The sequence below is a fragment of the Herpailurus yagouaroundi genome, unplaced genomic scaffold (genome assembly GCF_014898765.1).
Source record: "Herpailurus yagouaroundi ecotype Mexico unplaced genomic scaffold, PumYag 182, whole genome shotgun sequence".
Classification (NCBI taxonomy): domain Eukaryota; kingdom Metazoa; phylum Chordata; class Mammalia; order Carnivora; family Felidae; genus Herpailurus; species Herpailurus yagouaroundi.
In genome coordinates, this window is record NW_024412413.1 from 31,934,314 (window position 1) to 31,961,747 (window position 27,434).

At 36.6% G+C, this 27,434-nt stretch overlaps 2 protein-coding genes across 15 annotated transcripts in view; one reads left to right on the forward strand and one right to left on the reverse strand.

The window, feature by feature from the left end:
• The window catches only part of CEP290 (centrosomal protein 290), a 99,506-nt gene extending 83,970 nt beyond the window's left edge, over positions 1-15,536 (forward strand). For 5 of the 9 annotated variants that reach the window (XM_040491268.1, XM_040491265.1, XM_040491266.1 and 2 more), the window contains 9 exons: positions 991-1,077; positions 2,729-2,893; positions 3,901-4,023; positions 5,496-5,668; positions 8,227-8,368; positions 9,535-9,608; positions 10,134-10,228; positions 13,573-13,652; positions 14,656-15,536. In XM_040491268.1, coding sequence (XP_040347202.1) covers positions 991-1,077; positions 2,729-2,893; positions 3,901-4,023; positions 5,496-5,668; positions 8,227-8,368; positions 9,535-9,608; positions 10,134-10,228; positions 13,573-13,652; positions 14,656-14,886 — 1,170 coding nt within the window. In that variant the 3' untranslated portion in view covers positions 14,887-15,536. Of the gene's footprint in view, positions 1-990; positions 1,078-1,218; positions 1,809-2,728; positions 2,894-3,900; positions 4,024-5,495; positions 5,669-8,226; positions 8,373-9,534; positions 9,609-10,133; positions 10,229-13,572; positions 13,653-14,655 lie in introns of those variants that run through there. The other 4 variants (XM_040491270.1, XR_005795396.1, XR_005795395.1 and 1 more) reach the window with 4 other exon arrangements.
• Positions 15,537-15,642: 106 nt separating this feature from the next.
• RLIG1 (RNA 5'-phosphate and 3'-OH ligase 1) lies at positions 15,643-27,224 on the reverse strand. Of its 6 annotated transcripts, XR_005795400.1 has the most exons (8): positions 26,936-27,224; positions 24,165-24,282; positions 21,094-21,189; positions 20,235-20,351; positions 18,609-18,806; positions 17,132-17,301; positions 15,984-16,120; positions 15,777-15,871 (listed from the first exon to the last, which is right to left on the reverse strand). XR_005795400.1 is itself a non-coding variant. In XM_040491282.1 (7 exons), the coding sequence occupies exons 1-7, from the start codon at positions 27,092-27,094 to the stop codon at positions 15,683-15,685; spliced, it is 1,047 nt and encodes a 348-aa protein (XP_040347216.1). In that variant the 5' UTR covers positions 27,095-27,223; the 3' UTR covers positions 15,643-15,682. The 6 variants fall into 6 exon arrangements, 5 of the variants coding, with proteins under 5 accessions (XP_040347216.1, XP_040347212.1, XP_040347213.1 ...); XM_040491282.1 differs by lacking the exon at positions 15,984-16,120 and having other exon boundaries at positions 15,643-15,871; positions 26,936-27,223; XM_040491278.1 differs by lacking the exon at positions 15,984-16,120 and having other exon boundaries at positions 15,643-15,871; positions 27,005-27,220.
• Between the last annotated feature and the right edge of the window lie 210 nt (positions 27,225-27,434).

Sequence of the window (27,434 nt, forward strand, 5' to 3'; positions counted from 1 at the left end):
AGGGTAATTAAGAAGGCTTTCTTAATAAAATATTTTATCAGAGAGCTAGGACGGGAGGTTAGGAAGTGGGTCATACAAATACTGGAAAGAGAGTTCCAGACAACAGAAATAGCAAGTTCAAAGTCCTGAGGCCAAGTGGATGGTTGGTATATTTCAAAAACAATTATCACTCTTAATTAGGATATTTCTTTAAAAAAAATTAAGTCTTTAAGCTTAAAAAAATTAGGATAATTATCTCTTTTAGGAATTTTGTTTTGATGTTTATAAGAAGTTTATCTTTGGTTTTCCAAATCTCATCCTATTTATGGGAATCTCTTTTTCTTTTTGCTGGCTAATTGTTTCAGTTCTGTTTTCTAACCTGGAATATTAGCAGTCTGTTAATTCCACTGGTAATGATATAATTAAGTTATGTCCTGCTTCTAGAACACTTATTTTTACATTATTAGAACCCATACTATTAGATCAGCTGTTGCTCTCTACCATCTGGATAAGGATCTATATATGTCATTTATGGGGTGGTTAAAATCAGAGTTCTAAAACTGGAAGGGTGCCTGGGTGGCTCAGTCAGTTAAGTGTCCTACTCTTGATTTTGGCTCAGGTCATGATCTCATGGTTTGTGAGTTTGAGCCCCGCGTGGGTTCTGCACTGACCACGGGGAGCCTGCTTGGGATTCTTTCTCTCCCTCTCTCTCTGCCTCTCCTCCACTTGCATGCACATACACTCTCTCTCAAAATAAATAAACATTTACAAAAAAACTACATTTATATAAAGGCAGTAATGTGGAAAATATTTCTTGAAATTTACATATAAAATATTCTTGTATCACTGCACTTCAACATATGTCTTAGTTCAAAGTCCTTATTGCTGTAGAGACCTTGTTCAATTAGGCTATATAGTTGAAGAAATTGATAGTTCAAATGAATTGTTTTCCTTTCCTTTTCAGTGGCTATAGCTATGTTAAACTGTTATGTGTTTGCTTTAATCTTTCAGAATCAAGTAAGAGATTTGAAGGAAATGTGTGAATTTCTTAAGAAAGAAAAAGCAGAAGTTGAGCGGAAACTTGGCCATGTTAGAGGGGTGAGTGTGTGAGAATATGACATATATTTGTGTTGATTTCAGCAGTGATAAGCTGGAAATGAAAAACAAAAAAAGTTTGGATACATCAAAACAGTAGTGATATACCTTTACTTACCTGTAGTCTTGGTTTTTATTCTGCAGATCTACAATGTAAAACATCATTAAGCTTTTCTTTGTGTTTCAAATTAATGTATTTTAACATTAACAAGCTGTAACGTGTCACATATAACAAGCATTTTATTTCACCTGGACACCACATCATCTTTTTTCATTGCATTTCCCTTCACACCTTGAAAACCTTTAACTTCTAAGAATCTTCCTTCTGTTCATTAAGGTAACTAACTACTCACTGCTCCTTGGTCCAATTCTAACATTTTGTGACTATGTTTTTATGATTTCCATGGCAACTTCTTAGTATAATGCTCTGTAAATGTTTCCTAGGTTTTTTATTCTGTTTTTCTTCTAATGTTATTTTGTATTCATTTTTTACAATGAATAAATGCTGTTTTTGAGGCCCAGGCCAAAGATTTAAACCCCTGTTGTTTTCATGTTAGCAAGGGTCACAGATAGAAGCAGTCAATTTTAAAACTTATTCAAGTAATAACATTAAATATGTGACAGATTTGGTGAAAATACGGAGTTGTTATTAGAAAAAAGTATTCAGAACAAATATCTAGCTTGACAGGAACATTCATTTCATAAATAAAAACCTGGGGGTACCTGGGTGGCTCAGTTGGTTAAGAATCCGACTTCCACTCAGGCCATGTTCTCACAATTTATGAGTTTGAGCCCCCTGTCGGGCTCTGTGCTGACAGCTCAGAGCCTGGAGCCTGCTTCAGATTCTGTGTCTCCCTCTCGATCTGCCCCTCCCCTGCTCATGCTCTCTCTCTCTCTTTCTCTCTTCCCAAAAGTAAATAAACATTAATAATTTTTTTAAATGGGTTAATTTGATTTTTAATTATGATAGTATGTATTAAAATTATGTATTATAAGGTTATTCATTATATAGTGTGAATACTGACTAAAATGCAAAAAAAATAAGATTATTTTACTCAACTATTTATTTTATTTTAAAGCATAAGCAGTTGAACTTCCTAATTGGTGACCTATCTCTGTTGATAACTCTACACTAGGTTTTTTTAATTGCAGATGTCTCTTGTATTTATACTGGACAGAAACTGAATTTCTTAATCAGTGGCCATTGTTAGAAAATCACCTCTATTCTGCAATTCAAATTTGGTAACTCATGAGCTCTTTAATGACACAACTCTTCTTTTGTAGGGTTTTTTCCCCCCCCCCCATGTAAAAAGAATTCTGGTATACTGGAAAGAACATTAGCTAAATCGAGTATTAAGGTTCTTAGCTTTATTCATTTGGAACAGACATCAAATTTAGAGTATTTAAGCTGTTACTCATTAGCTACATGACTAGGAATATCAAATTCTCTGAGTCTTGATTTGCTTGTATGTAAAGTAAGAATTATAATTCCTATTGCATAGGGTTATTGTAATGATAAATTGAATACAAGTTTTGGCTTCAAATGTTAGGAATCAGAAATGAATGTAATAATGAGTGTGTTGTGTTGTTGGTGTTTGATATCATACTCTTTCAGATATTTGATTGAATAAAAAGTTAATATATTCTTTTGTAGTCTGGTAGAAGTGGAAAGACAATTCCAGAACTAGAAAAAACCATTGGTTTAATGAAAAAAGTAGTTGAAAAAGTCCAAAGGGAAAATGAACAGTTGAAAAAAGCATCAGGAGTACTGACCAGTGAAAAAATGGCTAATATTGAGCTGGAAAATGAAAAGTTGAAGGTAATATATTGTCAAGTTGGCTAAAATACAGTGTATACAGTGTGCTCTTGTTTTGTGGTAGATTCCCATGATTCATCACTTACACAACACCCAGTGCTTATCCCCACAAGTGCCTTCCTCAGTGCTCGTCACCCATTTTCCCCTCTCCCCCTCTTCCCCCTCCCATCAACCATTTGTTCTCTGTATTTAAGAGTCTCTTATGGTTGCCTCCCTCCCTCTCTGTAACTGTTTTTTTACTTCCCTTCCACCATGGTCTTCTGTTAAGTTTCTCAATGTGATAATTTGCATGGAATGTTTTCACCATTATAATTTCCATTTTCTTTTAAATTTTTTAAATGTTTATTCATTCTTGGGGGGGGGGGGGAAGAAAGCAGGGGAGGGGCTGAGAAGGAGGAAGACACAGAATCCAAAGCAGGCTCCAGGCTCTGAGCTGTCAGCACAGAGCCTGACACGGGGCTTGAACTCACAAACCCGAGATCATGACCTGAGCTGAAGTCAGACACCCAACTGACTGAGCCACTCAGGCACCCCAACATAATTTCCGTGTTTTAAAGAAAATTTTTAAATATATTCCTGCTATTTAAAACGGTTTTAAGAGATGCAGTAACTGTTTTACATATACAGAAAAACTTGTTGGAGACAAGGCCAAGAGAAATTAGAGTAGCTCCACTCGGGCATTTTATTATTTCAAGACCAATGGTTCTCACTCTGGCATTCTCACTCACTAGTGTCTATTTTCAAATATGCAGGTGCCTAAGCCCCCAAGCCCGACATTGATTAGATTCTTTTGGGGTGGGTCCTACCATAGGTGTTGTGATTTTAAGTCATCAGCTCATTCTAATGTGTAGCCAAGGTTGGGAACCTCTGCTCTAGATGACCAGTATGAAAGGGAAAACTTTAATTCTATCAAAAATAATCTCTAAAACTGTTATGGATTAAGTTTTACGAGTTTATAGGATCGTCTTTTATTTCCTTGTTCCGATAATGTATAATTTATCTTTTACTAGGCTGAATTAGAAAAACTTAAAGTTCATCTTGGACGTCAGTTGAGCATGCACTATGAATCTAAGACCAAAGGCACAGAGAAAATTGTTGCTGAAAATGAAAGACTTCGTAAAGAACTTAAAAAAGTATGACTTTCTTTACTGATTATAATTACTTTTTTATCTTAAGTAATATATCTTTGAAAAAGTGAGTGAAAAATTTGATGAGAATGTCTATTCAAAGTAGATATTCAGAGACTTAGGAATTGTATCTTTTTGGCTGCCATCCTTTCACTATGAGGAACATTGAAAATACAAAAATTAAGAAGCAGTATAATGTAGAAGCCACATGTCTGGGAGTCATATCCTAGCTCTATTACTAACTGGCTGTGGAAACAAGGACAAGCTACCAGCCCCTCTCTAATGCTCAATTTCCTCGTCTATGAAGTTGGGAATCATAAATATCTCTTTCACAGAGCTGCTGTGGGACTTAAGTGAGTTAATATTTGTGCACATGGCCTAGAACAATGATTGGTATAGAGTAAGGAATATATGAAACGGTTATGTTAAATAGTAAGATCCCTTTCTATTTAAGTCGTAAAATATATTCCTTGCCCCAGACAACTAGGTGTTGTTATTTATATGGATGATTCAGTGAATAAACTGAAATTGAGATTTTTAAACTGGTTACAATAGTATCTGAATATATTGTGAGGCTGTAGTGGTAGTGTGCTTTGCATGGATGTTTACTAGTGGAAATAATTTATGGTACTTACACATAGTTTGTGCTAATAGCTAGGTCTCTCAAATATTGGTCAAAACAAAACCTCTTTTAAGTGTGTTAAGACATTATCCCATTATTCTATAAATACTATGACAAATGTAAAGTAACCAAACAAAAACAAATTTATTGTTTTTATTTTTTTTAATGTTTTTTGTTTTATTTTTGAGAGAGAGAGAGAGAGAGAGAGAGAGAAAGCACGAGTTGGGGAGGAGCCAAGAGCGAGGGAGACACAGAATCTGAAGCAGGTCCAGGCTCTGAGCCATCAGCCCAGAGCCTGATTTGGGGCTCAACTCACAAAACACGAGATCATGACCTGAGCCAAAGTCGAAGCTTAACTGACTGAGCCACACAGACACACCAAAAATGACAAACTTAACCGCTAGAGTAAAATACTTGCAAATGTATTTTTTTAATGTTTATTTATTTATTGTGAGAAAGAGTACGGGTGCATGAGTGCGGGAGGGGCAGAGAGAGAGAGAGAGGGAGAGAGAGAATCACAAGCAGGCTTTGCACTGAAAGTGGGGCTCGATCTTAACAAATCGTGAGCTCGTGACCTGAGCCAAAATCAAGAGTTGGACGCTTAAGTGACTGAGCTACCCCATGTGCCCAAAAATGTATTTTTCTAACCTGGTTTACATCATCTGTTGTTCTAATTATTATGATCATACTGCTGTTTTAGAGTAAAGGAAACATTGGATTTTTATTAGAATTTTAATCAGCGTTTAGAGCTCCAGGTTACTTTTGTTTTCTAATTTGTGGTGGTAATTTTGAATATATTGCATCTATGAGAACAATATTGTTTTGTCATCATGTACTAATTAGCCTTTAATGATAGGAGACTGAAGCTGCAGAGAAATTGCGGATAGCTAAGAATAATTTAGAGATATTAAATGAGAAGATGACAGTTCAACTAGAAGAGACTGGCAAGAGATTACAGTTGGCAGAAAGTAGAGGTCCACAGCTTGAAGGTGCTGACAGCAAGAGCTGGAAATCAATTGTTGTTACAAGGTAGGAACAAGTAATTTATCATTTGCACAAAGTTTAATCAGTTCCAATGCTGCCTTTATTGTTTCAAAAGAATAGGACACCACTCTGATTTAGTTCTTTCCTGATGAACTATTTGGTTGTTTGCTTTAATAGGATACTTTTGGCAGTGCTAGGACAGAAAAAAAAAAGTGTTTTTTTCTTCCTTCAAACATTTAATGAATGTGGGTGGCAGGATATGGACACACTGGGGCTGGGGCTGGGCTGAGGGTGTTGGAGCTGGGTCCTTGGTTCCTAACACAGTACTGAGAGCACTCAGAATCCACTCCCCCGCTTCCCAGTTCTCTCTTAACTCTGTGAGAAGGCTAGTGCGAGGGGGTAAAAGGAAATAATGTGTGACAGCAGGGAAAAGGGGTCTCTTTTGTCTGCTTGGACCCCAGCTGAGGTGCTTAACCACCGACTCTATCCAGTAGACTTCTTGGTTGGTCCTTTATTTTCTTCTACAATCACACGTAGACTCAGAAGGGATTTTGAGTTACTTTGAGATTTTTTAAGCAGATAATATACTCAGTACATACTACATGCCACACACTCTGCTTCACGTTAGATGTATCTCTAAAAGGCTGACTTTGTCTGGTTCCTGTGGAACCAGGTGGTTTCCATGATTTTGGAATACCTAATTCTCACTGTGACCTTAAATAAATTACATCTCTTCTGTGAGTTCAAGTTTTGTTGTTTTTTTTGATCTATAGAGATGGTCGTCTTTCCTTTTCTGAAAAGGGTTCTGTGAAGCTACAGAAAAGATTATTAATGTGAAAAGGGTTTATAAGCATTTGAGAGGGGTGATACTTAACCATAATTGAAGAGGACTTTGCCTTATACATAATTCGTGTGCTTAATCTGTGCACTGTACAGGTAACTGAGCACTGGGTAAGGCCTTCAGTAAACTCCTGAAAAAGTTATGTAAATTATGTAGAATCCACTTGACAGAGTGAAGGCTAATCCTGTCTGATCCTTGACCTCAAGAACCTCCCTAAATTCAAAAGAAAAAAAAAAACTTGTTTAAGATCTGCAGCTGGGATTATACACCCACCTCAGTGAAGTGTTTAGAGATCTCTTCTGGGACCCTTGACACATTAGATCTCTCCCATGCTGCAGTCTTCATAGATGTTCTATTTACTCAACAGACCAATGCCATCTGTTGTCATCAGTCCTTATACTGACTGCTAAGACAGGCCGGGTGATGCCGCAGCTATTATATATGGGGTGATCAGAGAAGATTGGGTGGCACTTGAGCAGAGAATTGAATGAAGTGAAGGAGTAAGCTTCTGGTATTTCATCCCTTCGGTGGAGTCTGTCAGGTTAAGAACACTCCTCTCTGATCATGGTTTCTCAGATTTACCAAAAACTATTTGAGGGGTGCCTGGGTGGCTCAGTCGGTTAAGCGTCTGACTTTGGCTCAGGTCATGATCTCACGGTTAGTGAGTTCAAGCCTCGCGTTGGGCTCTGTGCTGACAGCTCAGAGCCTGGAGCTTGCTTCGGATTCTGTGTCTCATTCTCTCTCCCCCTCCCAACTTGTGCTCTGTCTCTCAAAAATAAATAAATGTAAAAAACAAAAACAAAACCATTTGAATGTATTGAAATAATAATTTCTGTTCCTGGTAATGTCCATACCTGATTTTGTTGCCAAAGCATTCTTTTTCTGTGGGAAACTTTGAATATTATAAGCATTGTCTCCCTTTAAGGTGGTATGATATGTTTTTAAAATCATTTTGGCTTGGGGCGCCTGGGTGGCGCAGTCGGTTAAGCGTCCGACTTCAGCCAGGTCACGATCTCGCGGTCCGTGAGTTCGAGCCCCGCGTCGGGCTCTGGGCTGATGGCTCGGAGCCTGGAGCCTGTTTCCGATTCTGTGTCTCCCTCTCTCTCTGCCCCTCCCCCGTTCATGCTCTGTCTCTCTCTGTCCCAAAAAAAAAAAAAAATCATTTTGGCTCAATGTTTTAAAATTTCCTTTTGGAGTCTAGATTTTTTTTAATTATTGGTAATTTCTTTAAAGGTTACGGATCTATTCAGATTTTGTCATATGCCATTTTCTCACCCATGCTTTTGCATATTTTTCCTCTCCCAATAGTGTCCTTTTGGTTTTGCTCTACCTGGGTACCTTTTTTTGTATGCTTCTATGCAGGTATACATAATAGATGTGTGAACTGCTTAGTTTGTGATCTTTAAGTATATTTCTGAGACTACCCAATAATACAGAATTTGATAATCTGATGAATTGCAGTTTTTTGGTTTGTGACTGAAAAAGAAAAACAACTAATTGTAATCTTTTTGCTAGTGATCAAACAGGTTCCATCCTTGTTTATAACCTCGGGAAACACCTAAATCCTCTATTTTAATTGGCTTGTTAATTAGGGGTACTTATCCCTTGTTGTCACCTGATGCTAAGTAAATATGCAGCAGTAAAAGATTTGAATAGAAGAAGCAGTGTAAGATACTCTGTTATTTTTAGTGCAATGACTTGAACTGGCTTTTAAATCAATGAATTATTTCCATGTGTACACTTATTTTTTCTTTCCTTTTAGAATGTATGAAACCAAGCTGAAAGAATTGGAAACTGACATTGCCAAAAAAACGCAAAACCTTACTGATCTTAAACAGCTTGTAAAACAAGCAACAGAGAGGGAACAAAAAGCTAAGAAATACACTGAAGACCTTGAGCAACAAGCAAGTAATTTTTCTTTATGAGAAAATAATGCATTTCATATCAAGCCACTTCTTGGCATTATCTTATGTATATAAAAATGAACTCTTGGGGCAACTGGGTGGCTCAGTTGGTTAAGTGCCTGACTTCACCTCAGGTCATGGTCTTGCAGTTCGTGAATTCAAGCCCTGCATGGAGCTTCTGCTGTTGGCGCAGAGCCTGGCTTCAGATCCTCTGTTCCCCCTTCTCCCTGCCCCTCGCCTGCTCAAGCTCTCTCAAAAATAAGCATTTAAAAAAAATTCTTTTTAATGGAACTCTTAATTCCTCCCCTAGAAGGCCCCTCTTAAGTGAATGGCACCACCACTCAACCATTTGTTTAAGCCAAAAGCCTTAGATTATCAATTCCTTCTTTCACACCCCATCTTTTTCATTAAATAACATCAGCTCTTATTTTCAAAATAGATTTCAAATTTGACGTCTCCACACCTCCAACACTGTCAGTCTAAGCTATTCTCTCACATGTGAACTGTTAGAATTTCCTAACTGGCCTCCCTGCTTCCACTCTTGCCTTGTTTCACTTTGTCCCTATTCCTGATCTCTTCTCCACATAGCTGAAGAGTCAGCTGTTTAAGCATAAAGAAAATCCTAGCACCCTGTCCTCAGAGTCTTCTGGTGGTTCCCCATTACCCCAGAGTAAAATTCTAAAGTACTCTGCATACCGTATAAGGACCTATGTGGTCCGGCATCTGGTTTCCTTTCTAGCCTCATCTTTGCTTTCCCTCATTCACACTGACCTTCGAGTCCTCTGAATTGGCCAAACTCAGGCTTTGGGATGTTGCACTTGTTTGCCTCTGTACCGAAATATTTTCATAGCCCCCTAGGTCTCTGATAAAACAGAGGCTCCTCAGACCTTCCTTAGCCCTTCATCTACCTTCCATGGCTCTCCATCCTCTTACCCTGAGTTATTCTTCTTGATAGTCCTTCCTTCCTCTGGCACATTACTATACCCTCAGTGCCTGGGCAAGCAGTACTCAGTAATTATCGAATGATTAGTGAATAGAACACCATAGATAAGTGCTCATATGTGCTTTTGGAAAACCCCACATTCAAGATGCTTTACTGAAAATATGTATCGTTCTAAAACTCTAGTTCCATATCAAACTTTGCTCTCTTTTTATTGTGCCCAAAGATTGAGATTCTCAAACATGTTCCTGAAGGTGCTGAGACAGAGCAGAGCCTTCAACGGGCGCTTCAAGTTCTAAGGTACATTATCTGTTCATATGACTACCATTTAAAAAAAAAAATCTTTTGATATAACCAGGTTTGCTATATCTAGAGATTAGGATTTTTCAAACTTGATGCCTAACAGGCTTATCAGTCTTATTTCATCCTTCTAACGCCAATTACTCTTTTACATAATAGATGCTGAAAAAAAACAAAACAGGGTCAACCAGATCCTAATTTGCCCAGAGGCAAATATTAATTAATGAAAAAAAATGATTTACTTTCTGGATTCTGTGTGGAATACTCCCATGAGGTTTCTCCAACAGGAAAACTCTTAAAAATGATATCAGATCAGACTTTACAAAACAAAGAATTTTCATTTTCTGACCTCAGTTTGAGAATGGTAGCATTACAGTAGTGAGAGTAAATGAATAAATGTTTACCTTTATAACTATCAGCAAGTTATAAGCAATGCACGTCACACAGTTTATAAGAAATACTTGTATTTTATGAAGCAATGTCTGGTTTTTGTTATTGTTTTAATACATAATCATTGTGTTCTAGATTAGCTAATAGACAGCTGGAAAAAGAAAAGGCAGAATTAATCCATCAGTTGGAAGTTAACAAAGACCAAAGTGGAGCTGAAAGCACCATATCCGGTAAAGTATTTTATAACATACTTATAGCATGTGTGCTAACCCAAGTGTTTTAATTAGGGTTTGCCTTTTTTATTTATTCAGATTTTTGATGACTGTCTTTGTATAAAGTCAAATCGCTGGAACAGATTTTTAGAGCTCTTTGCTTCTTGCAACAATAATGTTCCTATTGAGTCCTTTAAGTTGTTTATAATATTGAGTAGCAGGTGCTCAAGTGTTTTTCTCTTTGTGTTCCATATGGTGTTAACATTTAATCATGATACAATGCTAAGCAATGAATACTAGGTCTCTTGATTCCATTTTCTAAGTATAGGCCCTTTTAAACCCTCTGAACGTTATCTTCTAAATGTTGTCATCTTATTAACTTAAAATTAACTACATATAGTAAACATTGCCTATATTTTTTTATCCTTTTACAAAGTAAAACAAAGTCTAGCCTTCTACATGCTTCTATTCAGAAGTGATTAATCATTCTACTGCTGTGTGCATATGTATACATATATGCATATGTGCATTATGTATACATACACACACAATTAATAGTTGATCCTCATTATTTTCAGATTCTGTATTTGTGAATTCAGCCACTCACTAAAATTTACTTGTAACCCCCAAAACCAGTACTCCTGGTGCTTTTGCAGATACACAGCACTGAAAAATTTAACTTTTGACCCGTGTTTTTCAGAGGAGATGCAACAAAATGAAGCTCTGCATTCTTATTTCAGCTCTCATATAGATGAGAGACAGTACGAGGTTAAGGAGACAGTATGAGACAGTACAGCATAGGGTGATAAACTGGTTCTGGAGCCAGTTGGACAGGGTTTAAATCCCAATTCTGACACTTACTAGTGGGGCAGCCTCAGAAGAATCACTTGATACTTCTGAATTTTTTCTGAACAATTTTTTTTAAAACACAACAGAATTGACCAGGGGAGCTCAGTCAGCCACTGGGTGGCTCAGTTGAGCATCCAACTTCAGCTCAGGTCATGATCTCGCGGTCCATGAGTTTGAGCCCCGCATCAGGCTTTGTGCTTGACAGCTAAGAGCCTGGTGTCTGCTTTGGATTCTTTGTCTCCCTCTCTCTCTGCACCTCCCCCACTAGCACTCTGTCTCTCTCTCTCTCAAAAATAAACATTAAAAAAAAAAAAAAATTGACCAGGATGAGTTGTTTCCAGGATTTAAAATTTTAATCTATGTGAGATCTGAGTATGTATATGTATGTACGTTTTCCCTATGAGTAACGGTTTAATATTCACTAATTCATTGTTCACGTTGACTTTTTAGAACATCACTGTAAAGAAGAATCATTTGTTCATTATGTATATTTGATAGCCTGATGGAAATGGCAAATTCTGTTCCAAAGGATTATACCAATTTATATCGGAACAATCTTGGATTATTTCATACAGCTTTTTCAGTATTCCACCACATATTCTTGTTACTACTGTGTATGAGCTATCATGTAGGAGTTGTAACAGATACTATGCTAAGTGCTTTAACAAGGATTTCATAACTTTGATAACCCTGTGTGGTGGGTACCATTGTCTTCATTTCACCTGTGATCTTTACCTTAAAGAGGCTAACATGGTCACAACAGCTAGAAAGTGAGAGAAGTAGGATGAAACCTAAATCTGAAACTCCAAAGCCCCTCACTGTTCTCTGCTATTGATGACAGAAACTGTATTACTGCCAAGAAGCAACTAAAAATAGTCAAGTCAGTCTCTCTCAACAGGATCTCTTAAATTTTTTTTTTAATGTTTATTTTTGAGAAAGAGCATGAGCAGGAAGAAGGGCTGAGAGAGGAGACACAGAATCTGAAGCAGGCTCTAGGCTGAGCAGTCAGCACAGAGCCCAGTGTGGGGCTCAAACCCACAAGCTGTAGGATCGTGACCTGAGCCGAAGCTGGACATTTACCCGACAAGCCACCCAGGTGCCCCACAACAGGATCTCTTATCGCAGCCAGCTTAGTGTACTAGACTAGCACAGTACCAAAGACTTGTTAATACTGTTGACATTAGGCTAGTTCTCTCTAAACCTCACTTTCCTGAGAGGAAATTTCTGAACCCTATATTCTTCATCTATTTAAAGAAGATAGATAAGGATACCTGTTCTATTTCAAAGACTGTTAAGGTTCAAAATCAAACCAAAACTGTCTTGGCAATCCTAAAGCACTATTTAAATACAAAGTAGCAACAAGAATATGTGGGAGAATATTGAAAAAGTTGTATGAAATAGTCAAGTATTGTTATTAATTGGTATAATCCTTTAGAACAGAATTCACCATTTCTATCAAGCTATCAAATATCATTAAGCTAACTTTCAGGAAGTGCTATACATAATAATCACTTTTGCTGCACTATTTCATTACTAATCTTTGTAACATATAGCATCCCGGTGATTAAGAACCAATTCTATAAAAAATCATTAGCACTTTCTACAAAGGTGAGTGAAATTTTGAAAAATATTTTGCTCTGCTTTCCAAATTAATATGGGTTCTGCTAACTATTCCCAAAGGAAAGGATGAGGAAAATATTTCCTGCCTTCAACTTATAATTAGGGGACCATTCCAAATGATCCTTAACAGAAATATGCTTCCTATCTCATTCATGAAAATGTCAACTGCCCATTATATTTTCAAACTTGAGCATTACTTTTAAAATTTTACCCTTCAATGGCTGCAAAATATGACCTATGTAGTGTTTAAAGAAAATGGTTCTAGCAAAGAGGGCAATTAAATAAATCCTACATGTCCCCTGATTCTCATTATAAAATTAGAGATATGTTAACTCCAGGTGAGGGGGGTGGTAAGAATCTAATAAATTAAAGCCTTTGTGCTCTATTTGTGTACTTAATGTTTTCCAACCACGGTATTTAGGGTGTATTATTCCACACTGCCTACCAAGTTTTTCATGTAGTAATTACACAGTAAATGTGTATTGACCGATACGGAACAGCCAGTACTGTTGGATATCGGGAGCCTTGGCCAATACCCAACTTGGGTTAGAGCCCCTTCCCTAACAAACAGTCTACTTACTCTTTTGCTGTACTTTGAGTACCTAACAATTTTTCCTGGCTCTATATTTTTTCTCTGGAAAATAATTTCTCCCATGTAAAAATTAAACTGATTCTACACATTTAATACCTAGCATATTCCTTTTCTCTTGGTCTGCTACAGAATTACCTGAGAGGTAGCATTACAGTATTCACATCCTGAAAAGTGTTCCAGTCATAAAACGCCATATTTTTCCAGGTTCTGGTTTCATAAGTTTTCTACTTATGTTCTCTAAAATAAATCCTTTGTCAGAGTGGGGAAAAGTGGAGTCTAATTTTTAAAATTTTTTTGGCAGATCTTGATCAACTAACGGAAAAGGTAAAAGATTTAGAGACACAGCTCAAAACCTCAGATATAGAAAAGCAGTATTTGAAGGTAATTAATTTTATCAAATTATAATATTATAAATGTTTTGTGAAAATAGCTGTTAAAAACAAATTTTATGAACACTATGAGTTTTAAGTATGCATCCTAAAAACTCCTGGGGTTACGTAATATACTTAATATTTTGACCTTAACATTTCAGAGTTCATTATATTTATCGATGTTAAAAATACTGAAGAGCTACAAAAAAAAAAAGACAAAACAAATAGGATTAAAGAGTAAATTTATTTTTTAATTTTCACAAATATAGCTCATTATTTTAATATATTTTCTTAAGTTTTGGGTCACACTGGGAACAGTGCCTTTTATTTCCTTTTGAAATTCTTTTCAAGAATAGCTCCCTTAAAGAAAGATACTTGCTATGCTTTATCTCTTAAAGAATCTATAAACAGAACGAGAGAGCATGAATTGGAGAATTAACTAGTAATCACTGGCTATTCTAAATGGTCACTAAAGTTCAAATGGTCCCTTTACCAGAGGCCTCTTATCCAGGTAGAAGTTCTAGAGTTTCCCTAATCCTAAATATATATATATATACACACACATACACATATATATATGAAGTCGACTATTAAAAAAAATAGGTATTTGTAAAAATATAAATGAAGCCTAAACCAAAGAATCTTAACCAACATAACTTGTGTAGTGAATAGCCAAGTCTTTGATTACCTCAGTGAGAGTATCTGATATGCTTTTGGATAAAGATTAAATATCCACCCCCTACACACACAATTTAAGAAGTGATAAATTCCAAAGACTAGGACATAATTTACAGAACAGTTTGATTTGCCAGTTAACAAGTTTGTTACTTAAAACCTTGTACAGTGATACCTTATTAACAGAATCCTAAGAAAATACTTCTGCCTATATAGTTTCTATTTGATTGTTCAAGTTACTTTGGATTTTATGTTTGCAATTACATCTCTTTAGTTCAAACCTAAAGAATGTATTTTATTCCTACCTATATCTTTTAAAGTTATCATGTTTCTATTAGGAGGAAATAAAAAAGCTGAAAAAAGAACTGGAAAACTTTGATCCTTCATTTTTTGAAGAAATTGAAGATCTGAAGTATAATTATAAAGAAGAAGTGAAAAAGAATATTCTCTTAGAAGAGAAGTTAAAAAAACTTTCTGAACAATTTGGAGTTGAATTAAGCAGTCCCGTTGCTGCTTCTGAACAGTCTGAAGATGAAGAGGAAAGTCCTGCTAATTTCCCCATTTATTAAGGACCACCTATAACTGTAGTTTTATTTATTTATTAACTTTGTAAGTTAAAACTCCATCAGGAAATCAAGTCTCTGACCTACATGATTTCCATCTCCATATCCTGTACCTTGGAAGTTTTAGTAAAATTTACTAGATATCCAATTTAAAATTAAATTGGAAATTTACTAAAATTTAGTGAATTTTAAATTTAGTAATTTAAAATATGAAATTTTAAACATTAGAAAAGTATATTTTTGAAGATTTTTAAATTATGTCTATCAAATGAGCTATGATGAGTTTCTGTACATTCATAATATTTTTTTAAAGAGTATGAGGGTGAACTTTAATAATTTTGACATTTAAAATTGGACTTTTACATATATTTACATACTTATATGTGTTAAGACTAATTTTATATATATGTACATGTATATAAACATGTTATGAGGTTACAGCTATATGTTTTGTTAAGTGTCTAGTAAGATTAAATTGTTTTTTAAATTCTTTAATCCTCAAAATTAATGATCCAGAATTGTTTAACTGTTTTTAAATTACTACCCAGTAATGGTAGAATCCAACCTTTGTACAAGGTGGGAGATTACTATTACATTTTTTTAAGTTTAGTGGTTGAAATTCATTTGCTGCTTCTAAATAAAATCTTGAATAGACATTTGCAACTGGGAAATTCATTTCCTGAAATGCTAGAAGATGTATTGCTATATTAGACACTGAACCTTGAGATTTTTTACCTTCCCCACATGGCAGAATATTCAAGGTTTAAATATAATAAAACTGTTTTTTAATTGCATTTCTAGTTTATACATCAAGTATGATATCTCTGAGTCTGCCAAATTTCTGATTATCTATTTTTGAAAGAAGATTAAACAAACTCTTAGTATCAAAGGCATGGTCATACTTGTTCAGGTTCATGTTGATAATAACGGGTTTTGAATTCATGTAGGTATCTGGAATTGGCCAGCATAAACCAAGATGATGGCGATGAACCTAAAAAGAGAAAAAAGGGTATTTAGATTTTAGATTTTATTACCTTCATTCACTTACAAATATTTGAGTGCCCACCATCTGCCAGGCACTATTTAAGGCTCCACTTTCTTACCCTTTTTTTTTCATAGCTGTTCTTCTCCTGACATATTATATATTTACGTGTTACTGTCTATCTTCCCCATTAGACTGTGAGCTTCATGAAGGCACAGACATTGTTTTGTTGACTCTGTATTTCCAGCACCTGGAAACCTGCCAGGAACATAATCAGGGGCTCCATAAAAATATAATGGAGTCTGTTGCTGAGTGCAGAAGCTAGCCAATTGAAAAATATGGGCGGAGAGGCATTCTAAATATCATGGGATAGAATGGTGCTTTTTGCTCTGATTGCAGTTACTTACTTAAGTATGGTTAGGGCATATACAGTATGGGTATGCTTGGCAGCTGGGGGTGTACAAGCAGTTCCAGAAAGTGAAGCAAGGGTCCTGTCATGAATAATCTTTATGCCACTAAGCAGTTTTATGTAGCAAAGTAACATTTTCACTTACTGTGAAGAATGGACAGAAAAGGGAGAAGACTGAAAGATAACATTTAGGAGGGTGATATAGTAAATCAAGCATGAATTTTGGCTTAACTTAAAATTAAATGCCAACTGGTTGGGGAGAAGTATATATTCAATAGATCAGAATCTTTAAGAAATAATTGTATGTAATGGAGAGAGGGGTTAAAACTGCTATCTAATGTTTTGAATTGCTGGGAGTTGGGGTTGGTATGACGAAGGTCCAGTTTTGAACATTACTAATTTCAGGAACCTGTCTGAAATCGAGTAGACAAATCCAAGAGACAGAAAGGGCACAAAGTATAAACAAATTGATTCTGTAAATATTAACTGTCACCCTGGCACTTTTAACTCAAATTCTATAATCAAGTTTGGGAAATGTGGAGTCAAACTATGCTGATTATCTCAGAGAGCATTCATGTGCAACATCCACAAGAAGGGAATATGTAATGTGCAGTTTTTCCAGACATTTTCATCACCTTAATTCTGAAGGCTATGTAGGACAACCAAAGCCCCAGAGAATGAATGCACATTGGGAAACATTATTTTATCATATAAAGAATGGTGGCATGTGAGATGAGGAAATTAAATTTCTTTACAACACATTAGAATTAACTGCAATTTGTACAGAGTATTCTCGTGCCACTTCTACTTTGTTTTAGGAACAAGACGAAATAATCCCACAAGCTATTTTTTGCCATTACCTTGATTAAACAGCCATCATTGCAATGCCATACTATTCCTTCAATTTTACCCTCTCTGCAACCTTCAAACCAGGATAATAGATCATTGTGCTTCAAGGTTGGTAGATTTCTTATTTGAAATGCCCCATGTGGTATAAGAAGATGTAATGGATGCTTCTTGCTTCCTAACCCTAAATGGTAAAAATTTCCATTAGGCACATAAAGGTTTCAAAAAGAAATGAGAACATTTACTTCTCCAAATAAAAAAAGCCTTTTAAAGCCTTTTAAAACATTTAGGAATAAATTTACCAAAAAGTTTAGTTGGTTTCCTGGAAGAGAGATATACCACAAGTGATCTCATTCAGAAGTGTCACCTTACCTCATTAAATCTAAATTTCACCTTCATATACTCTACACTAGGGGTCAGCAAGCTATGACCTGTGGGCCAAATCCAACCGAACACCTGTTTTCGTAGTTTCAGTGGAACAGTTATACCCATTTTTTTTTTAAGCATTATATTTATTAACATAATTCCATTTGTTGTTTTTTTTTTTAATTTTTTTTAACATGTATTTATTTTTGAGACAGAGAGAGACAGAGCATCAACGGGGGAGGGTCAGAGAGAGGGAGACACAGAATTTGAAACAGGCTCCAGGCTCTGAGCTGTCAGCACAGAGCCCGACGCGGGGCTCGAACTCACGGACCATGAGATCATGACCTGAGCCGAAGTCAGCCGCTTAACCGACTGAGCCACCCAGGCGCCCCTATACCCATTCTTTTAAGTACTGTTTATGGCCTTGTTTCAGAGGTATAGCCTACAGAACCTAAGTATTTATTATCTGTACTTTTACAGACGTCTGCCAACCCCTTCTCTATACCATTAGCCAAGTTCACTTATCATTCAATGTTTGCCAAACAGCCACACTGGATCTCTGGTAACTTGTATAATTACTATCGTAACTTCTTTATACCTGCCAATCAGTCAGCTTCTGATCTCTATACAGGATTTTCCTATTCCAGCTTTAATGTCCTTGAATCCAGCTTCATCTGCCTATCAACAATGTACTCCCCAGTGCCCTCTGGACTTCGACTCCATTCATCATAGTACAGATTCTAATGCTCATTATGCTATTCAGTGTCAATTCTTTAATTTATTCTTAGCTATTAATACTAATTACCTAGCCATGAAAAACACAATTTTCATTCAACTCAGTTCACATAAATTTTAAAAAACAAAAAGTTACACTTGAATAATTACCTTTCATAAATAGCTCTATAGTGTTATCATAGGAAAGAATGAGAAGTTAATTCAACCTTTTGAATTAATGGTTAGAGTCATGAATAAATTTCTCCATGGACATAAATAGAAATGGCTATAATTCTCAAGGCTATTTAACTCTTATTAGTCATTTCCTTAGGGTGTGTGTTTTAAGTTGAACCCAGGAAGTTCTTTATAAGTGACAGTTACTGTAACTAAATAGGAAAAGGCTTCACTCACCATATGGGTTTCCATTAATATTTGTTCCGATAAGCTCTAGTGTTTGTTCTAGGAGATCTGATAGCGGCACTGCACTAATTTCCAAAAGACCAGGATCATCAGGATGATGCTTCAGTACCAGGGCAACTTCAAATTCATAATTAACTACAGAGGAATGCCAGCAATACTGTTTGTTGTTTTTCTCCACTGGTACCCAACCTATCAGGCAAAGAAAACACTATTACTACATTGCTGTTCTTTGGATTTAGACGTGAGGTAATTTTTACTTTTGTTGTAAATTCTCAATGTTTTTTGGATGTTTATCACACACAGATTATCATTTTTTAATCAGTGATAATGTTAACAGTTTTACTACTCAATCACAATCATTTTTTAATAATAAGGTTTTTTTTTTATTCTGTTGAGGAATTAACCTGTTTGGTGTTTCAGTACAGAGCACTCAGCATTCCTTTACCAGAAAATTTACCTTTTCCAGAACTGAAACTTACTTATTTTTTTAAGATTTCTCTCCACTTTATCTCCAGTTTCAAGGACAACAGACCATGTATTAAGTGTTCCACAGTTCACTGCACTGTTCCAATATTTACTGAATAATGTATTGATTCCACATGTATTGAACGTTATTGCTATTCCTCACCCAACTCCTGTTACCAGAATAGGATCCTTCATTGTGGACAATTCTTTATCAAACAATCACTAGGCTACATATGCCATTGTGACCGTCCTATCTTTGGCCTTCAGTAGTCATTCAGGTGACTATAATAATCTTTACTGGTCCATTAGTCTCCAGGGAAACCCAACCTACTTTTATCATAATCCTGCTTTAAAAATTTAAATTTAGTTCTGCTGCACCCCTGCTTAACAATCAACTTCAGGATGAACTTCAAACTCCTTTAAATGAAATATAAATCCCTTTAAGATCTGAGCCCATTCCACATCTCCAGCCTCAACTTTTATAATGTCCTCCAGGGTCATACACCCTAAACATTCCAGCCACAGAGAAGCATTACATAAAACTTCCAAGACTCCAAATCTCTGCTCTTCATGGGAGTTTGCCTAAGCTGACCTTCTCTCTTCCCTGCCAGCTAACTTCCTGGTTCCTAAGCTTCAGTACACAAGTCCTCTCCCCTTAGAAGCCTCCTCTAAACACCACAGGCTGATCTAGAGTTCTTCCTGTTTTCTCTGACTATACCCTGTGGATGCTTTCCTTTTAGTTCTTAAATCAGACCAATATTGCATTTCCTCTGGTGTCTAAAAGATCAAGGTTCTGATCTTCATTTTTGTATTACTAGAACCTGAGTATTCTGCACATTATAGGTACTCAAGACATGCCTGCTGAACTAAACCTTAATCTGGGGTATCTTTCCATTCAGCACACTTTTGCAAAAATTTTCGCATCCCCAGAAACTATAGGTAGCAAACTAACTCAGAGAAGATTCTAAACCTGTGAGGACATTTTTAATATAAAACATCTTTATAGATTATTAATATAAGTTAGATTCAGAAATTTTGTGTTATACAAATACTATAAAGAACCAGATTAAAATTAAATTATGCAATTTCTGGATCTTTTGTTCTTTTTACAAGTAAAAACAAAAGCACATTTTAGAAAAGTTTTCATGATACCAGGAATGTGTCCATTTTCATCAGGCATCGGATTCCCATTTAATTGTTCTATTTCCTTCGCTGGTATCCAGCACTCTGGAACAGGTTTGAAGTCCTCCTCAACATTCCAAAAAAATTCTAAAATAGTTCAATAATTTTATATGTGGTGATGCTTTAAAAAAAAAATTAAAAAGACTGAATAAATTCAACGTGGGAACAGGTAGTAAACCCCATTCAGGTATCATAATTATTCTCCATCATCAACACCATGTGACTGCACTTCTCAGGGTTAGAGTATACTAGCACTTTAAATTTTCAATTTTGAACCCACCACCATAAGTAAATAGTGCATAAAACTCTAAAGTAGCCAATGTTCCAGTATGTGTAGATTTATATAAATTTTTAATACACTATAAGTGTGTATATATAAATATATACATGAAAGAGTGGATATATAATGATTAATGTATGTATCTACTTATAAAATACTTAGAGGCATTTTAACATAATTAAAAATACTGATAATCCTTTGAGATTTGTGCCTGATTTATAAAATTATGGACTTCTCTCTTAGATAACAAAACCAAAATGTGTTACTCTTTATAATATATATATATAGAAATATGTATGTTTTAATAATATCAACATACTCTAATGAGTCATAAAAATGTTAGGAAAACAATTTAAAATATTTTTCAATAACAACCTCTTACATATAAAGATACTCAATTACAATTTTCTTCTTTTCCCTAAGTGCTTAAATTTTAAGAAGGATATAATGTGTAGAATACCACAGCAAGAAATAAGCCAAAAACTATAGATTTAAATCAGAAAAAAATGAAAAAAAAAAAAAAAAAGGAAAAGAAAAAGGCTCACTAACCTTTTGCGTTTTGTTTTGAATGTAGAAAATTTTTAAATCTTTTCTCAGCTAATTTGTTAGGTTTTCTATCTAGTCGAGCCCAAAGGTATGGCTGACCTAAAAAAATGATATTAATAATAAAAGGGAAAAGTATAAGAGGCAAACAATAAAACTTATCTTGGAAGACATTTCAGTATAAAGTTTTTCAATAAACAGTAGGGTGACCTTCCCTAAAAGCAGCAATCCTAGATAACAAAGGTAAATATGTATTCTAACAGACACCGTATGTAATGTATTCTTACCAGCAGTACCTGATGTAGTAAGACTGAAGTCTTTGGTTGAAGAATGGTAAACCTGAGATAAAAGTAAATATGTAACCCTGTCATAAGGACATTCCACTGCCATATTTTATTAGCACCTAGAATTTGTGAGCAAGCTACCTCTATACTAAATGGAAACATATCCAGATTATCATATTCACACTTTTCCTGAAACGTAACTGTGTGCTGTAAGGGTTAGTTCCCAAAAATCTGTAATTAGGCTGAGCTGTTTTGCATGGCTCTGATCCCTGGTCAAGGCATGAAACAGTGATTATTAGTGATTTGTAATCATGGACCTAAGAAGTTTCAGGCAGTGTGCCTGCATTCTTTACTTACAGCAGTGAGACTAATGAGTCTTCTACCTGGTTTTAGTAAGACTCCTGGAGGGCTCTGCGGTTGAGGCTGGTTACTTAGCAGGAAGATGCCTCTGTGACCAGCAGAATGTAAAATTCCTCAGCTGAGGGGTGCCTGAGTGGCTCAGTCAGTTAACCAACCATACAATTCTTGATTTCAGCTCAGGTCATGATCTCAGTTTAAGCCCCACTTCAGGCTCTGCACTGACAGTGTGGAGCCTGCTTAGGATTCTCTCTCCCTTCTCTCTGCCTTTCTCTCTCAAAATAAATAATTAAAAACAATAAAAATCCCCAGCTGAAACTCCATTTTGGATTCCATTACCAAAGTGTGTTTTCTTCATACATCAGTGGTTCCTGATTTGAGAAAGTGTGTCCCATTAGGACCTTGGGGGCTGGGAGCAATGGAGAGGGGGGTCGGTGGGGAGGGTACCAATAGGTACTTTCACCTGGTCTTCCCAGACCCTTTGCTGTGATGTACATCCTTACTTTTCATGCCCTTGATGCTGTGTACCCTTTACCTGCAATAAACTGAGGATTTGCAATCACTGTCATTTGGGGTCCTGTCCTGTAAGTTTTCTTTAATAATCCATTCATGCTTAACTGCCACTATTATACATCATACATAATGATGCATATTTAACTTTTTTAATGTAAATATGAAAGCTTGAAAAATCTTTTAGTTTCTTCAAATATACTTTGAAATTACTGATTATAGTTTGTTTCAGACATTACATATTACCTATTAACTATCCCAGTAAATAATATGAAGAACCAGGTTAAAATTATATTGTCATTTCTGGTTGAACGGACCTTTTGTCCTTTTTACTACTAAATATAAAAAACTCATTTCACTCATACCCATTAAAATGGCTACTACTACCAAACAAACATTTGTGTTGGTGAGGATGTGGAGAAACTGCAACCCTTGTGCACTGTGGATAGGAACATAAATCATGCAGCTACTATGGAAAACAGTACGGCAGTTCCTCAAAGAATTAAAAACAGAATTACTATATGAGCTAGCAATTCCACTTCTTTGAATATAGCCCCAAAAGAATTGAAAGCAGGTCTCAAGGAGATATTTGCCCACCATGTTCACAGCAGCATTGTTTATAACAGCTAAAATGTGAAAGCAGCCCAAGTGTACAATGAGGGATGAATGCCACATACGTGAAACTATGTGGCACACACACAAAATTATGTGGTATATACAAACATAATGTAGTATATACACACAGCGAAATGTTACTCAGCCTTAACAAGGAAGGGAATTCTGACAGGAATTACACCGCGGATGAACACTGAAATCAGCTTGTCAAAAAAAGACAAATACTGTTATGATTCCAGATGTATGAGGTATCTAGAACAGTCAAAACCATAGAGACAAAGTAGAATGGTGGTTGTCAAGGACTAGATGAGGAGGAACGGTGAATTATTTAATGGGTACTGAGTTTCAATTTTGCAAGATGAAGAGTTCCGCAGATAGATGGTGGTGAGAGTAGCATAACGATGAACTGTACACTTAAAATGGTTAAGACAGTAAATTGTGTTATGTGTATTTTAATCACAATTAAAAATGGAAAAATATGCACTTCAGAAAAGATTTCCTGATAACAGGAATGTGTCTAGTTTACATTTAACTGTTCTGTTTCTCTTGCTGGAATTAAGAGGTCATTTCACTATCCTCAGGAAATCACAAAGATCATTTCTCCTTTCAATGCATTTTTTTTCCTTAACTGACAATTTCTATTTTAGTTTCTAGCTCTTAAAAGGCATTAAATTGAAATCAATTAGATATTGTCAATAGTAATAAAAACTAAGGAGTTGGCAGCAGAATCAGTGGCATAAGAACAAGGTTTAGGATTAAACATAGGTTCCACCACCTATTCAGTCATTCATTAATTATATGGTCTTGGACAAATTATTTAAGTTCTCTGAAGATCGGTTTCCGTATCTGTGAAATGGAGAGGCTACTGTGCAAATTAGAGATAACATGTATAAAGCATTTATCACATTGTCTGCCTTTAATGAGTATTAAATGTTAATTACCTTTTCCTCCCTCAAGAGAAAGATAAGTGTAACATTTGTGACTTTATTATTGTGCTATTAGAGTGCAAAGGGTTTATGAAGGGTAAATGCCCCATTTCAGATATATATAGTTTGTAAAGTGATTAAAGATATTTGTAGGGGTGCGTGGGTGGCGTGGTCAGTTAAGCGTCCAACTTTGGCTCAGGTCACAATCTCGCGTTTCGTGGGTTTGAGCCCCTCATCGGGCTTAGGGCCCGGAACCTGCTTCGGATTCTGTGTCTCCCTCTCTCTTTGCCCCTCCCCTACTCGCACTGTCTGTCTCTCTCAAAAACAAACATTAATAATAATAATAATAATAATAATAATAATATTTGTAGTAGTTTTATTTTACCTTTATAGTTAGTAATATAACAACATGTTCCATCCACTTTTTCTGTTGGAATTGCACTGTATATATCTGCATCTAATGCCTTGTGACTTATAGTTTCAGTTGCCAAAACCTTAAATGGCTTAAAAAAGAGAGAAAGAAAACTGGTTTAAGATCAACAGTCTCTACACCTTCACACATACTGCCACCTGAAATGTTCTTAATTTCACTATTTCTAAAGTGTAATCTCCTGCTTACCTTTCAAGACAATTTAAAAACATTTGTCCCATGAAATTCTCATGAATCACCCCTTCCTTTCTATCACAGCAATACCTGTTTTCCCACACAGATTTGCAATTACTCATGTTTCTTTATCCACCATAATGAACTGACACCAGGAACCGTGTCCTATGCAGCACTGTATCCCTAGCACAGACTGTTCCATCATCCACTTGACAACTTGACAATTATTTGCTAAATGCCTTCTATGGGTCAAGTAAGCATTGTCCTCCACACTAGGAAATATAGAGGTTAATAAAAAAAGAATACCTGCCTTTGGTAGAACTTTCATTTGAATGAGTGGGAAAAGTGTAACAGAATGTGTAATACAATGTCAAGTATAATTTATAATTGATGCTAAGAAGAAAAACAAATGGGACTCTTTCAGCTTTAGCAGTAGTAAATTGCAAAACTTACGGTTTTCCTACTGTCAGGAAGAGCCGCCAAGACCAACAAGAATGGAGGAAAAGACAGTTTCTGCGATTCCTACCAACTTTTTATCTGTAACTTATTTTTATTACTGAGAAAGACTTAAGCCACCATTTTACAGTACAAATTAACATTCAACTTTCATGTGAAACATACTGCACAATACTGGTGTGTACAGGTTTAAAACTAGTATGTGGAAGTACTATTTCAGAGTCAGGTAGACTTAGGAAATTAGCACCATTCTGTTCCTGACTCAGTACTTTCAAGATAAAACAATGATTGGGGATTTATCACTAACTTCTGCAATTAGTAGCAGACGATATCAATTTAACCTGTGGTAGCAGAAGAGAGGAGGTTTAGCCCAACAGCAATGTTTGTGTGTTTTCAAATTTACCAAGGATCCTACGGAGGAGATTACTCTGATGGAGCTCTTGATGAGTCCCCAAATATTCCTTCCATAAGAATCAATTTTCAACCACTCTTTGCTAGCAACATGTCCAAAAGACAATATAAGATACCAAAGGGTACACAAAGTTCCCCGTCTCATTGAAGTCTTTAAACTGTGACTGGAAAAACAAGGCATGTATGTTTAAAAAGTAATAGTAAATGTCAACTGAGTGATCCTCTACAACTTCTGGGTGGAAGAACTCACTGGGATAACTAAGATGATCAAAGATTTCAGAGAAGGTCTGATTCGAAAATCCTGAAAGTAATCCAGGCAAAGTGCACAGCCTGAGCAAAAATAGACAAGACTGTGCCCGGAGTGTTCACAGGATGAAACAGACTTTATTCAAATAGAGACTTCCCTTTAAGGAAGCAAGTCTGTCACAAACACACATGGCATTTTCTGCTGCACTGAGCCCAGGCACCTCATGGTAGGTCCAACAGGCACTTCAAGAGTAGAATGGACCTGACTAATGGGAAGCCTTGAATTACAGTTAAGGATTTGGATACTATGCTATAAATAATAGTGTAAGCTAATCTTAACTACAGAGGGACATGAACAGGGGCTTATTTTTCCGGGTGTAGGGTCCTTTTACAAACTACACGCCTCCACCCCCAACGTACAAAGTTGAGAATCACAGCTAGAGTGAATCACTACTTGGTTTGTTGTGACTAAAAAAATACAAGTTTGGCAACTACTGCTACAGACATTTACTAGTTAACTGCAGGATTTTGACTAGGGAAGACCCTAACAATGATCATTCTGGGTGGCAATAAAGAACGATTAGGCAGTGCCATAAACTGTGCATAAACTATTAAGAACTATAACAGCAATGGCACTAAAAAGGATATTATAAGGTAAAAAGTGTCAAGGTGAATGGAAAATTGGCACAAAAAGGTTCCAAGGTTCATTCTTTAATTCAACAAATATTCACCCAGTGCCTACTACACGTCAGGTCCTAAAAATTGGGACTAGAAACAACAAGGCAGTCTCAAAACAAGAACACATGTGCAAACGATGTAAAGGGGGGTGGGAGCCTATGCCAAATGCACATGATGAATTTTGTATGATAAGTTCAAAGTACTCAATATCTGGGGATTCTGCCATCAAGGACTTTCCTACATATTAAAGAATTACCCTGATACTGGCTACTAATCATTCACCCGTACTTACTAAGGTCCCTCGATGTGTAAAACCCAGTGCTGAGAGAAACATCCAGAGATGGGAACACTAGTTAGAATCAAGCAGGTAATTACTGGTAACAACACGTGAGATCTGATCTTTAGTGACCTAATTAGGCTAGTTGTCAACACCACCATCGTTCCTAGGTTAGAACTGGCAAAGCAAGTCTTCTACAATCTCCACTTTGTCACCACATTCTTGAAAGTAGAAAGTTTGGACTGCGGTGATTATGCGAATCTTAAAGGGTCTTCCCCAAAAAGGTGGTAACCTGAGAAAAGGGACACTATTTAAGATGTGGGCTTTCAATTTCCATGAGACGGCAAGTTTGAATCGCCTCATCAGAAAACTTCTCTCGTAGATTCCCTCCCTTGCAACTAACAAGGTACGAGAACCTGGAGCTCGGGAAATAGAGACCCGTATCCCAGACCTCCCCAGCGAAAACTGCAAAAAAGCTCCGGACCTGCAGGGCGGCTCTACAGCGCCCGGCAGCCCCTGCGCGGCCGCTCCACGGGGCCGCACACCTCGGTACCTGATGCTCCCTTTTGGTGGAGGGCTCCTCTTTCACCTCCGTCACAAACACACATGGCATTTTCCGCTGCACCGAACCTAGGCGCCTCATGGTAGGCCCAAAAGACAGTGCGAATGCTGAGCTCGTTTCCAAATCAGCACCCCGGCCAGGAAAGCGTCCCCTGCAAAACGCCGCCGTGCTCAAGCCACGCACACTGCGCGCACAAGCACGGCGGCAACGCCCCCACGTCCCCCAACACCAAGCGTGGGGCGGAGACGCACGCGTAGAAGCGGCCACCTGACCGCGGCGCCTTCTGGGAGTTGTAGTTTGGAACCCAAAGTACCTCCGTATGCACTCCCGCGAGCATTGGTCCGGTGTTACCATGACCGAGATCCGTTTTCTGTGTTGTGTGTACTTAACCACACTGATGATAACTGATGTAACTGATGAT